General features: G+C 38.7%; 1 protein-coding gene across 1 annotated transcript in view; it reads right to left on the bottom strand.

Moving 5' to 3' along the window:
• LOC140162836 (uncharacterized) overlaps positions 1-12,935 on the bottom strand; it is a 52,147-nt gene that overhangs the window by 4,637 nt on the left and 34,575 nt on the right. Inside the window, exons 24-35 of the mRNA XM_072186147.1 lie at positions 12,563-12,811; positions 11,728-11,994; positions 11,154-11,402; positions 10,480-10,728; positions 9,937-10,188; positions 9,471-9,722; positions 8,680-8,907; positions 7,878-8,132; positions 6,189-6,440; positions 5,055-5,306; positions 4,055-4,306; positions 3,411-3,653 (exon numbers count right to left, since the gene is read on the bottom strand). Coding sequence (XP_072042248.1) covers positions 3,411-3,653; positions 4,055-4,306; positions 5,055-5,306; positions 6,189-6,440; positions 7,878-8,132; positions 8,680-8,907; positions 9,471-9,722; positions 9,937-10,188; positions 10,480-10,728; positions 11,154-11,402; positions 11,728-11,994; positions 12,563-12,811 — 3,000 coding nt within the window. The remainder of the gene's footprint in view (positions 1-3,410; positions 3,654-4,054; positions 4,307-5,054; positions 5,307-6,188; positions 6,441-7,877; positions 8,133-8,679; positions 8,908-9,470; positions 9,723-9,936; positions 10,189-10,479; positions 10,729-11,153; positions 11,403-11,727; positions 11,995-12,562; positions 12,812-12,935) is intronic.

Raw genomic sequence — 12,935 nt, 5'->3', positions numbered from 1 at the left:
CTTTTCATATTTGTTTTTCTTTTATTCTTTCTTTTCTTTGACTTTTTTCTCGTTTTATTTAATTTTTCTTTATTTTTCTTTGATTCATATTGCCAGGGTAAGGAGAGGAGGGTACTAACGGCCCATTCAGTGATTTTTTCATCCGGACGATCGTAAAAATCATCAAAATTCAGATTTTGTACTAGACTGCGGAACTCAGTCTTCAATGATATAGTCAGTAATAATCTTTTGGTCATTATATGACTATCATCATTTGACGACTGAGTTCTTATGATACATCATCCGAAGAGCAGTTTCAGACAATTGCTTGGGATTGGTGGGGCAGAGGTTATCTTTTGAATTCTTTCATGACCACTGAAGCAGAGTCAAACCTGTCAAGGACACTCGGCGTGAATTGAACTGACCATGTCACTCGCAACAAAAGAATTTTAAAGGTCATAAAACATCAATTTGGTATCTTCTGCTAGTGGTTCAGCCGAAAGCCGAGTAGGCCTATTTAAGACAAAAATAATGCATTTACGTGAATCTGTAATTTATATACTGACAATAGGCCTATATATAAATTAGCTACATGTATTTCAATGGGACTTCAACTTCGTCGATACTGCCGTTTTCTTGGGTTTTTTGCCCATTTTTTTCATTAAAAAAATTTATAAAAGTAACAATTTGATTTTTTTTTCACTTTCGCTGGGATCACTGAATGGGGCTTTGCAACGCGATATATTCAAACCTTGTATTCATCTACTGTTATAGCATTAATCCGATTATTACACAACTTCGCCAGCGTATTCAAGACATCCAATGCAAATAATCACCTAGATTATGACGTATCATACTGTAAATATGGCGGAGTACTCAAATTCATTCAACAAAACCATGATTACAAGCTATTGCAATCTACCGCGACAGCACACACACATAACAAATGCACTATACGATCAAATAGGTTGACGACAACGTTTGATTGAATGCACTGCATTGCGCCATGATTACGGTGAAGGACACCGGTTCAAATCCTTTGTATGGAGCCAATCAATAATTTCACGCACATCCTCTATTATTGCCCAATTATTGCCCGGGATGATTGCACACTGTAAAAGAGCTATTGTTATAATGTTTGATGAAATCGTGTTTAACTATTTGCTTAAGAACGTCACAATACAGATAAAGCAGACAGATTTACTACATGTGGTACATGTATATAGGCCTACATGTGTGTGAGTATTACCTAATTATAATAGGGGCGTATCCAAAAATGAATTCACGCCCCTTTCAAATGTGGAGCCAAAGTGCAGGCCCTATGCAGACTGTCGTAGATTATACAAGGCTCTAGTTTGTCATGATTGAGCCGTCAGGGTAAGCAGCATATAATGGGGTCTCCACGAGATATAACTATGTCTATCAGACAGCCTGATACATAAATTACAACGTTGAGTCTTAGCCAATTTCAGTTTGTTTGCCACCTGGTATTTCACTCCGGTAAAATATTGTCAAAATTTCAGCGCGTCGTATAAAGTCAGCACTGCACTATTGTGATTGGATAATATTGTTGTCTCAACGAAGTGCATCGAAGTTCGACACGATTGACCAGTTCTAAAATATGTAAAAGAAGTCGGTGCGCAGATATTATTTCAACGATTCAGTGCTCCGTAACAGACGTCGTTTGATTGGTTAGAGCCAGCACTCTTTATCCTACATGTTCATTGATTGGCTGGTTTTATTGGTTAGAGCCAGCACTCTCTATCCTACATGTTCACTGATTGGCTGGTTTTATTGGTTAGAGCCAGCACTCTCTATCCTACATGTTCACTGATTGGCTGGTTTTATTGGTTGGAGCCAGCACTCTCTATCCTACATGTTTATTGATTGGCTGGTTTTATTGGTTAGAGCCAGCACTCTCTATCCTACATGTTCATTGATTGGCTGGTTTTATTGGTTAGAGTCAGCACTCTCTTTCCTACATGTTCATTGATTGGCTGGTTTTATTGGTTAGAGCCAGCACTCTCTATCCTACATGTTCACTGATTGGCTGGTTTTATTGGTTAGAGCCAGCACTCTCTATCCTACATGTTCATTGATTGGCTGGTTTTATTGGTTAGAGCCAGCACTCTCTATCCTACATGTTCATTGATTGGCTGGTTTTATTGGTTAGAGCCAGCACTCTCTATCCTACATGTTCATTGATTGGCTGGTTTTATTGGTTAGAGCCAGCACTCTCTTTCCTACATGTTCATTGATTGGCTGGTTTTATTGGTTAGAGCCAGCACTCTCTATCCTACATGTTCATTGATTGGTTGGTTTTATTGGTTAGAGCCAGCACTCTCTATCCTACATGTTCATTGATTGGCTGGTTTTATTGGTTAGAGCCAGCACTCTCTATCCTACATGTTCATTGATTGGCTGGTTTTATTGGTTAGAGCCAGCACTCTCTTTCCTACATGTTCATTGATTGGCTGGTTTTATTGGTTAGAGCCAGCACTCTCTATCCTACATGTTCATTGATTGGTTGGTTTTATTGGTTAGAGCCAGCACTCTCTATCCTACATGTTCATTGATTGGCTGGTTTTATTGGTTAGAGCCAGCACTCTCTATCCTACATGTTCATTGATTGGCTGGTTTTATTGGTTAGAGCCAGCACTCTCTATCCTACATGTTTATTGATTGGCTGTCGAAAATTTCAGGATGTAGGAATGAAATTCCTCCAACTTCTTTTACTTTTATATATGAAACACATCACTCGTCATGTGTTTCATCCAAAAAGAAATATTTTATGTTCTCTACAAGGTACCGTTTGAAATGCGACGAAAAAATACTAGTAAGAGTGGAGATAATACCTGTGTGGTATTTTTAATGCCAAATGTTGAGGTTGGTGGGTTTGGTTCAAAGATCTTTTAGTAAAGCTAGATGAGAATTAGTGTACATGTTCACGTAACCTCCTTCAACTCATTTGCATAGAATTGGATACCAGGATCGTATTCTGATTCGTTGAACTACGAATTAGCATACTTTTGGATACCTCCATATTTGGGTTTACCTAATCAATTATTAATGACGATTACGTTGTTTACATCATGACGTCATTAGAGCTTGTCACTCGTCCGATTCGAAACACGAAAAACATTTGCACTTTTCTTTCCCTTAACGTTATATCGTGAAATACCACATAGCGGAGGAGTTAGTTTTTTTATTTGGGGAAAATATTCTTGGCGATGACCCCATGTTGACAATGGCTAAATATGCTGCATTAGTTCTGGAATGAGTCCGGGACGTTTGCGGCCACGCATTGGTATAGGAATAACCGGTTCTTGTGTATATTAGAATTCTATGCATGGTTTGGTTTGATTATGACAAAGCTCTTGATAATACAGAATTAACAATTAAGCAACTCACACTGACCACATGGCACTAACCTTTTGTACAATTCACGGTAAATGTACACGAGGCTACGTCACTGTTCTTCTTGAAGATATAAGTTACCATGACAGATGAACCACTGGGAATAGTTAATCCTGGTGCGTGTGTCTGAAAGAATAATTCTGTGCCATCTGACGCCTTTGGTTCATCCCACGTTGCCTGGCAATCCTGCGCGGAATCTAATGGTGTTGAGGCTATTACCTTTGGACAATTTTTGAATTCTGGTGGGAAGATTTTATCTGTTGATAAAAGGTACAGATAATGTTCATCAAAGTAATTGATGAATTTAATCAAAATCAAGGTTTTAATTTTTTTTATTTACATTCAGCAATATTTAATGCCATGTATTCTAAACAATTTTGGTTTGTGTCAATTACAAGAAATCCGCTGACTCCTTGATTTGAACCGTGATATAAAAGATTTACATTAAATGATCCGTCTGCATATACCATTTTCAATGCAATCCAACTCATGACATTTTATTGTTATATAATAAAAAGTTCTTTAAAAACAAATCTTAATACATGTACTTTTTAATAAACAGTTACCAAAAATGTTGAAATATCGGAAAAACCTTTCGTCTTTAATAGCCTAATTGTTTTGACAAGTTTAATACAATATCCCAATATGTTACAGTTACCTATCTCAATGATAACAGTAAAACTACAAGTTGCTGAATTCTGTGCTGAATCAGTAAACTTATAGACGACTTCGGTAGTGCCAACAGAAAACTCGTCTCCCGGATTATAAGACGCGATTATAGCCAGCTCGTCCCCTGATAAGTCAAAAGCCTCCGGTGTTTTCCAATATATTTTAGCTGATTTTTCGGTACCTTGAACTGTTTTGGTGATGTTGTATGGACATGAGGTTACTAGAGGTGGTGAAGTATCCACTGTCAATGAAGACGACCGAATCATTAATATGCTTGTGTATAATGTTCATATAATGCTCAAAATCTTATATGTATAACAGATATTCATAATCGTGTATAATAAATGGTGATATATAAAGTCTGCACAAAAAGTAACTCAGCTGTTATAAATACGCCTATAGATTCAGAATTAATAATTGTTTTCACAATATTTCAACATAAAAAGAAGGATGATTTATTTACGCGCATTTTGATACCCCAATTTTGTTCAATTTAAAAGTTGCCGTTATTTGTATTGATTTGAAGTAAGCGCGAAGATAATGGCGGGCTTTACGTGTTTACAGTGCTGGCATTATAACCATTGATCGCTGTAAACTGCAACTTTTAAATTCGAGTGTTTTTCTGTAAAAGCACTACTGTGTTGTTAATATTGAACGACATTTGACGAATGGGGTATCAAAATTCGTGTAAATAAATCATGATTCTCTGTTGAAATATTGTGAAAACAATTATTAGTTCTGAATCTATAGGCGTATTTATAACAGCTGAGTTACTTTTTATGCAGACTTTATATCATAGCCCTTCACAAACTTCTATTCTGGGAATATTATGCCCACAATTGGCAGAGATAAAAAGCTAGTTTCAAGGTAGGTTAGTTGTGAATGTCCGAAGTGCTATAAACGACATATTTGTGGAAGTCCGTAGTATTGAAGGTCTACGATAGTTTAAAATTTGATAAAAGGTATGACATTTCAAACGTTCATTTTACCTGATGTTGTGTTGATATAGAAGCTACATGATTCAATATTATGCGACGGATCTGTGTAGATATACGTGACAAGAGATTGGCCAGGATAAAACAGAGAACCAGGGACATGTGTTCTAGATAAGAGCCTAACATTCTCAGATAGATCAGTAGCGGTTGGTTCGATCCACGTCACTGGTTTCCCCCATATTCCCTTTTCAACCTCAGCAGTGATATCAGAGGGGCAATCGAGGATCGCTGGCGGTATTGTATCAACTAAAAACAATAAATAATGTACGTTTAAAAGCATTTCCACATTGCTCATAATTCCTCTTAATTTAAGCCATAAAAAGCCAATCAACATGCCAATTACGTCTTCTTTCTTTCTTTCTTTCTTTCTTTCTTTCTTTCTTTCTTTCTTTCTTTCTTTCTTTCTTTCTTTCTTTCTTTCTTTCTTTCTTTCTTTCTTTCTTTCTTCCTTTCTTTCTCTCTCTCTCTCTCTCTTTCTTTCTTTCTTTCTTTCTTTCTTTCTTTCTTTCTTTCTTTCTTTCTTTCTTTCTTTCTTTCTTTCTTTCTTTCTTTCCCTGCATCGTCCTACTTTTACTCAAAACTGAAGATTTTGGCTTAGTAGAAAGCCTGTATCATTGTCATTTTACCTGTGAAATATTTTTTTGTCTTCGTGTCTAAAGTGGCTTAACCACAGAATCTCAAAAGGACTTAAGGTGGTACTACACCCCCTGATAAATTTGTGATTATTTTTGCATTTTTCTCAAAAAGTAATAACACACTGGTAACAAAAGTTATGTATGTTATATGGGTAAGGAATCCAGTTACTACACTGGAATTTCAGTGAGTAAAGACAAGCGATACATTATTCATGATAAGTAAAGAGGTACCGCTAGAATGTACCTCATTTCTTAACATATATAATGAACCACTTGTCTGGAATCACTGACATTTCTGGGACTTGAAGTAATTGGCCCTTGCCCCTGTAATATACATAACTTTTGTTGCCAGTGTCTAGTTATTTTTTGAGAAAAATTCAAAATTAGTCACAAAATTGTTCAGTGGGTGTAGTACCACCTATAGAATTCTATGAAGTGCCAGCCTGTAAAAAATAATGGAAAATCTAAACATTCTCCTCCGATTTAACTTTACCTGACAAAATGGCAACTGTAAAGCTACAAAATGCCACATAGCCAGCATCATTCTTGAATCTGTAGGTCACTGGATGTTTGCCAACTTCGAATGCATGGCCTGAATGATGGGATTGCGAGACGATAGTCACATGTCCATGAGGATCATACGTGTCTGGTTCTATCCACGTCACTGCCTTGTTAACAGTCCCTAATTCTACCATTTCCGTGATGTCTTTTGGACAGCGGGTAATTTCGATTGATGATGTGTTCGCTAAGTGTTGTAAAAATACAAAATAGAATTATTGATGAAAGATAAGATGATGAAAACGATCGACATAATGACAAGAATTCATCCCAGCATAAATATACATTAGGGCGTTTATATAGCGCTATTGTACGTAGAATATCTACGATTCCTGGGACATATCCTGTGGATGCAGGAAGATGAACCATGCAGAAGATATGCTCTCTACACCCCATTACATGGTAAAAGAAGACCTGGAAGGCAAAGAACATCCTACTTGTCTTATGTGCAAAAACTGTTGGGGGATTTCGACAACTTTCTACTGCCAGATGCCATTGCCACTTTGGCTTCAGATCGTAGTACATGGAGAAACTTTGTAGTCGCCTGCTTCGCAGCTGAATGAAATGAAAAAAAAATCGGCATCAGAATCAATTCACTTCCTCCACAGCCGCAGCACAGATCATGCAAGGTTTTAGAGATATTACGTTGCAAGGACGTGTATCTAGGTCCTTGCCGGGGGGGGCACTTCAATATGAAATGGATATAGGTGTAGGGCTGGCACTTTCGCACTAAGGGGCATTCGGTGAGAGAAAAATGTAAAAAATATGGGGTCATTGGGTGAGAACATGACCTTTTTTTAAATGGAATCTTTGGGTGAGAGCCGAAACAGCGCCACAAAAACCTCGAAAACCGAATTTCTAGTTCTAAATGGCTTCAAATTTCATTGTTTTTTCAAAATAAGTAACAAATTAGTGAAAAATGAAAGTTGCTGTTCAAATTGAACTTGTAAGGGTCTTTGGGTGACAGATCAAATGGAAAAATAGGGGGTCTTAGGGTGACAGAGCATGTGTTCGCAAAACAAATATGGGGTCTTTGGGTGAGAGCGATGCTGAAAAAAGGAGTCTTAACAGCCCTACATAGGCGTCACCTCCAAAGTTGGAGTGCCAACCCCCCGGGGGTCCTTGTTGTGCAGGAGGTCCTTGCCGTGTTGTTAAGTTGGCGTCCTCGAAAGTAATGCTAGGCAAATGCACCAATACCTACACAACAGCTCACAAATAAACACACACACACACATCTCACCTGGTTCGTTGCGGAATGATGCTTGGAATTGCCCAAATACAGCATGTAATAAAATCCAAACATTCTCTTTTGATTTGAGTCCGATTTAAATTACATGACTCAATGGCAACTGTAAAGTTACAAAATGCCTTATATCCAGCATCATTCATCCCAACATAAATATACAGTAGGGGGTTAATATAGCGATATTGTACACAGAATATCGGCATCAGAATCAATTCACTTCTTACATAGCCGCAGCTATTGGTACAGATTAGTCAGAAATATTACGTGGCAAGGACGCGTATCTAGGTCTTTGTTGTACAGGAGGTCCTCGGAAGCAATGTTAGACAAATGCACAAATACCTACACAACAGCTCACAAATAAACACACACACATCTCACCTGGCTCAATAATGATGGTAAAATCACATGCTGCCCCATTATTGTTCACACTTCCATCAGTAAATGTATAGCTTACTCTGGTCACACCAATAGGGAACGAAGATCCCGGAGTATGAGATTGTGTGTAGGTGTAGTTTGAGTAATCAGTTGCAGTTGGTTCAGTCCAAGTCACGACCATAGTACCTGCCGTATGCGATGTTGCTATACGCTCTATGTCAGACGGGCATTGGAATATGATAGGAGGTTTCGTGTCCTCTGTCAAAGGAGAAGCACGTAGAGTTCAATAACGTAATTAGGAAAATTGGGGGTTGTGTTTAGCTGTGCTGTTTTGACCATAGAGCATGTTAAAACTTATTGTTCACGCCCATTATGAACGTGACAAAGAATGACAAAACATCATAAAGCGATTGGTTCCGATTGGCTTATGACTATGATCCAAAACAGATACAAGTGAATGCACCTGCTTCCATGTGAAGGCATAGGCCAATTTGGACAAATATTGAAGAGTTTGTTTCTAAAAAGCGCTAAATCCAATAGCTGCCTTGTGTCACATTTTACTGGTATATTTCAACATTTTTAAAGTTTAAATTACATTTAACGATTGGAATGGATATGTGTAACTCTAGCTTATTTTCTAACTATTTGCAATATTATTTTGTCCCGTAAAATCCCCAATGCAAAGTTTTAAAATGGTTGCCTTTGGGTTTAGCTACTTCCAGAGATTTCTCAATAAGAAAGAAACGAACAATTTCCGGCTATTAAAGGTACCGGTTAAAGATGATCAATATTGATGATACCTTACCAGTTGTTATTGTAACATCAAAGGAGCAGTTAGCCACAGCGTGGGTTGACATGTTGAAGTAAACGTATGACACCAATGTTTTTCCTACTGAAAAGTAGGCTTCCGGCGAATGAGATTTGTGTAGAAGACGTGCTGTTGAAGTTGGTTCAGTCCACGTGACTGTTGTGCCGTAGTCTCCGAATTGTATCGTTCGTCTTTTGTTTGACGGACAATTCAGTACAACTGGGGCTACATAAAATAAGTTTTTGTAAGAGAATCGGGTTCATATTCCGAGAGGACAATGGTAAAAGAGATGATGATGATAAGGATGTCCGTGAGTGACGTGGAATGCTCTGCATGATCGTTTTTATATGCGCAATTTAACTTTCAATAATAAAAGAATTAAGATGGAGGCAGGGGTACGTTCAGTGTCTGAAGGGAGCGATTAACCTCGTCCCCTCCGTAAATACCTAATGAGCATTATACCAAGTGTGACGTAAATGTACTGCTGGACGTTCATTGTGGCATATGATGAGCGGGTATTAGAGGCTTGGCTAATGAAAAATGGCCCACTTTTTCTGGTCACACAACTGATGGCGCGTCCTTTAATTTAATAATTATACATTTTGTGCATATGGATCCTGGGGACATATTTCGCGAACACCAACTAAAACACATATTCACCATGTTCTCGCAATGATCTGGGAAACATAATATATTCCAATAAAAGGTTCATATTTACAATTCACTACTTTTTTGTGTTTTACAACAAAGTTAGAAGTGAGATGATTTTGTCTTCGGCTGATACTTACATTCCGTTATACTAACATCAAATGAACATTCAGCCATGTTTCCAGTCGGGTCAGTAAACTGATACCGCACTGTGGATAGTCCCAGAGGGAATCTAGAGCCTGGACCTCCGCGGGTACCGGTAGCTATGGTAGTGACATAACCGGACATATCCCAAGCTGTTGGGGCTGACCACCAAATAAGTTTACCATCTCGCGAAGCCGTTGTTTCGATATGTCTTGGGCATTGTGAAATCATTGGTGGTTTCGTGTCAACTGAAAATGAAACCCGGGAAATGAAATGATAATTATTTATTTATTAGAGTTATTTCTCAAGATTACGCGGCGCCGGTGTGGCGATGTGGTGTGGGTATTATGAAATCATTAACGGTGTCTTGCCAACTGAACACAAAAAAGTAGTGTCCAATATTCACAGTGTTGTACAGAAATTGCCTCCAATTTTGATAAAAAGATTTAAAAAAACAACTACCTGCATTGATACGGATTCCAAATTCACAACTCGCCATATTGGGGGATGCATCGACATACAAGTATGTCACGACGTGAGTTCCGCTGATAAATGTATCGCCAGGCGTCTGAGTTCGTAGCACTCTATTCACCACATTAGATGGGTCTGAAGCAATAGGCTCTGTCCACTGTATTGGCGTACCCGATGATCCTAGCTCGACACTATTGGTGATATTAGCTGGGCAGTTTTCTATCCTTGGTGGACGGGTATCCACTGAAAAGCACAAACGAAATGATTGAAAGAAGACGAATAAAACATTACCATTACTTTCCTTGCAACATCCTCCTCAAACTTCAGAACACTTTGCTGCAACACACCCTACACCTCTCTCTCTCTCTCTCTTTCTTTCACACACACCCCCACACACACCCCTCACCCGCCCCACACATCCAAAGAGGTACACCGCTATCTCCAATACACACAAAACACACCCCTACATTCACCCCACACGCATCAAACTGCATCTCACACCCTCCCCAAACATCAGAGACCAAGTTGATTTACCTTCCTGTACGTTGACCTCAAATTGACACGTAGCTATATTATGAGCAGCGTCTTCAAATTTGTACGTAACCACCGTCGTGTTAACCTGGAACATTGTGCCCGGTGAGTGCGACGAGGTCGTATTTAGGTATCCTGAAAGATCAGAAGCTGTCGGAACCTCCCAGGTCACAGATGGCATTGGAGCACCTAGCTCGCGTTGATGAGAGATGTTACGAGGGCAATTCTGAATGGTTGGAGGAGTTGTGTCGACTACAAATGCATAAGAAAAGAGGGACATCAGAATTAATGTTTTTATGTTGACACGCCGACATCTAGGCTGTTATTTTACACTAGGGTCAAGACTGCAAATTTCTTCGAGAATGTTCGACGTAGTTTATCCATTTATCATCCTCATATTTTATATTTACGTCGGTTTAAGACAAACAACCGTTGCCTCAATCAAAGGAAAGTCACCTGTCAAGTTGCAGGAACCCTTTACCTTATTATCTAGTTATTTTTCATTACAGAGTGTATCCCATTTAAGATTCTTGATTGTCTTTTTACCCATTACATAAGAGTACACTGGTGTCCATGGAGAGCAACAGACGACAAGTGCGTAGATGATGGGCTATAGGGATCAATGAGTAGTATGAATTGTACCCATAGAGTACCTCCGCAACGGAGGAGATTATTACCTTCCGTTACATTAATGTAAAATTCACACGTGCTGTTATTTCCTGCTCCGTCAATAAATTGGTAGTATACACGTGTTAAGCCAAGAGGGAATTCCGCTCCGGGTATGTGGCTCCTTATTGTTTCAATCCCACCCAAGACATCGAATGCAACTGGTTCAATCCACTCATAAGTAGTCGACTTGTTACCCAATTCGATTTTGACGGTCTGATTTCTTGGGCATAAACTAACTTCTGGCGGTCTTGTATCCACTTTTAACGAAACAAACAAAGAATTCGTTATGGCGCATTAATTGTGTTAAAGGAAGGGATCGAAGTCATATTAGGCTTTTTTTCAAGATCGTGTAGAAATATGACAGCATATTGTATTCAGTGATTTTGAACACACATTCTATATACGTTTTTGATCTTGGTAATAATCATAAGATTCAATGTCGGGTTCTATATTATCTCCCGCTTATGAATAAAAGTGAAAGTGTATCAATGTATTCCACGAAATCATTAAATTATGCAATTTAATAGGATGTACTTGCACCAACTGATTATAGGATTGTTAAATTAACTTATATAATTGTACCCATGGTTACAGCAACAGCAAATCGGCAATGAGCCGCATTGCCATCCCCATCAATAAAGTTATACTCCACGTGTGTTTTACTAATTCCAAAAATATCTCCTGAAGCATGCGACTGCCACACGAGGGATACGTTTCCAGATGCGCTATTAGCAACAGGTTCTGACCACATCACTCTGGTACCATATGTCCCAGTCTCAACAGTAACATTAATATTTGTCGGGCAATTGAAAACATGTAAGCCTTGCCTTGATGGAGTGGTGGTATCTGCTGTAGATATGATACAAAGTTTGGAATGAAAAATTAATACACGTCTTCTTTTTAACAGAGAGTGGATTTCTCATTAAAATATTACGGTACTTTGAATAATTGGGGAATTGCCAGTGATTTGCCGAATCAGAACACCAAATTCAGATGTGTGCATTTTTGGAAGAAGCATAGATGTGTGTACAAATAGCAGACGGGAACGCAATCTCTTTGTAAGGTACGGACTTACGCCCAGGACTAACGCTAGCTGTCGACACGCGGATAGTACACTTAAAAGGGCGGGTTATTTACAGGATTTATGAAATAAAATGAGATTATGATTGGCCTATACATTATTGCTGATCGTTTAGGGGTGCAGTTAGACAAATCCGATTAACATGATGAAACGAGCAAAAGTGATTGGGAAAAGATGTGTATACAAGGCTTCGCATCAACGGCGGATCACTACCATGACTACCGAGAGTGTCATTGTTAAGCGTTTAAAAATAATCGTGATCGACCCATCCCTTCCCTGCCGTGTACACTATTGAATATCAGATGGGTCAATACCACACATCGACCAGATAAATACCTTCTGCAACAGTCACGTTAAACACACATGGTGCAATGTTGTCACTCCCATCTGTAAAATTATACCGCACCGTCGTAATACCAGGCGGAAATACCGTACGGGGATGGTGGGACTGACTGACTTCCACCGTGCCACCGACATCAATCGCAAAAGGTTCATTCCAGTAAACGAGTGAACCTAAACCAGATTGAATAGCATCCTGGATGATATTGGAATGACATTGGTATACCACTGGTGGCGTAGTGTCGACTGGAAAACAATAGTAGGACCATATTGTTAATAAATACTAAATCTACCAGTGCTAATAGCATACGATTACTCACAACCACCAAACATTTACTATTGAATGTTGATTAAGACATGTTGGAACTAT

Source organism: Amphiura filiformis, chromosome 10 (assembly GCF_039555335.1).
Source record: "Amphiura filiformis chromosome 10, Afil_fr2py, whole genome shotgun sequence".
Lineage (NCBI taxonomy): Eukaryota > Metazoa > Echinodermata > Ophiuroidea > Amphilepidida > Amphiuridae > Amphiura > Amphiura filiformis.
The sequence above is the reverse complement of the archived record's forward strand: the minus strand, read 5'-3'. Positions and strand labels throughout refer to the sequence as shown.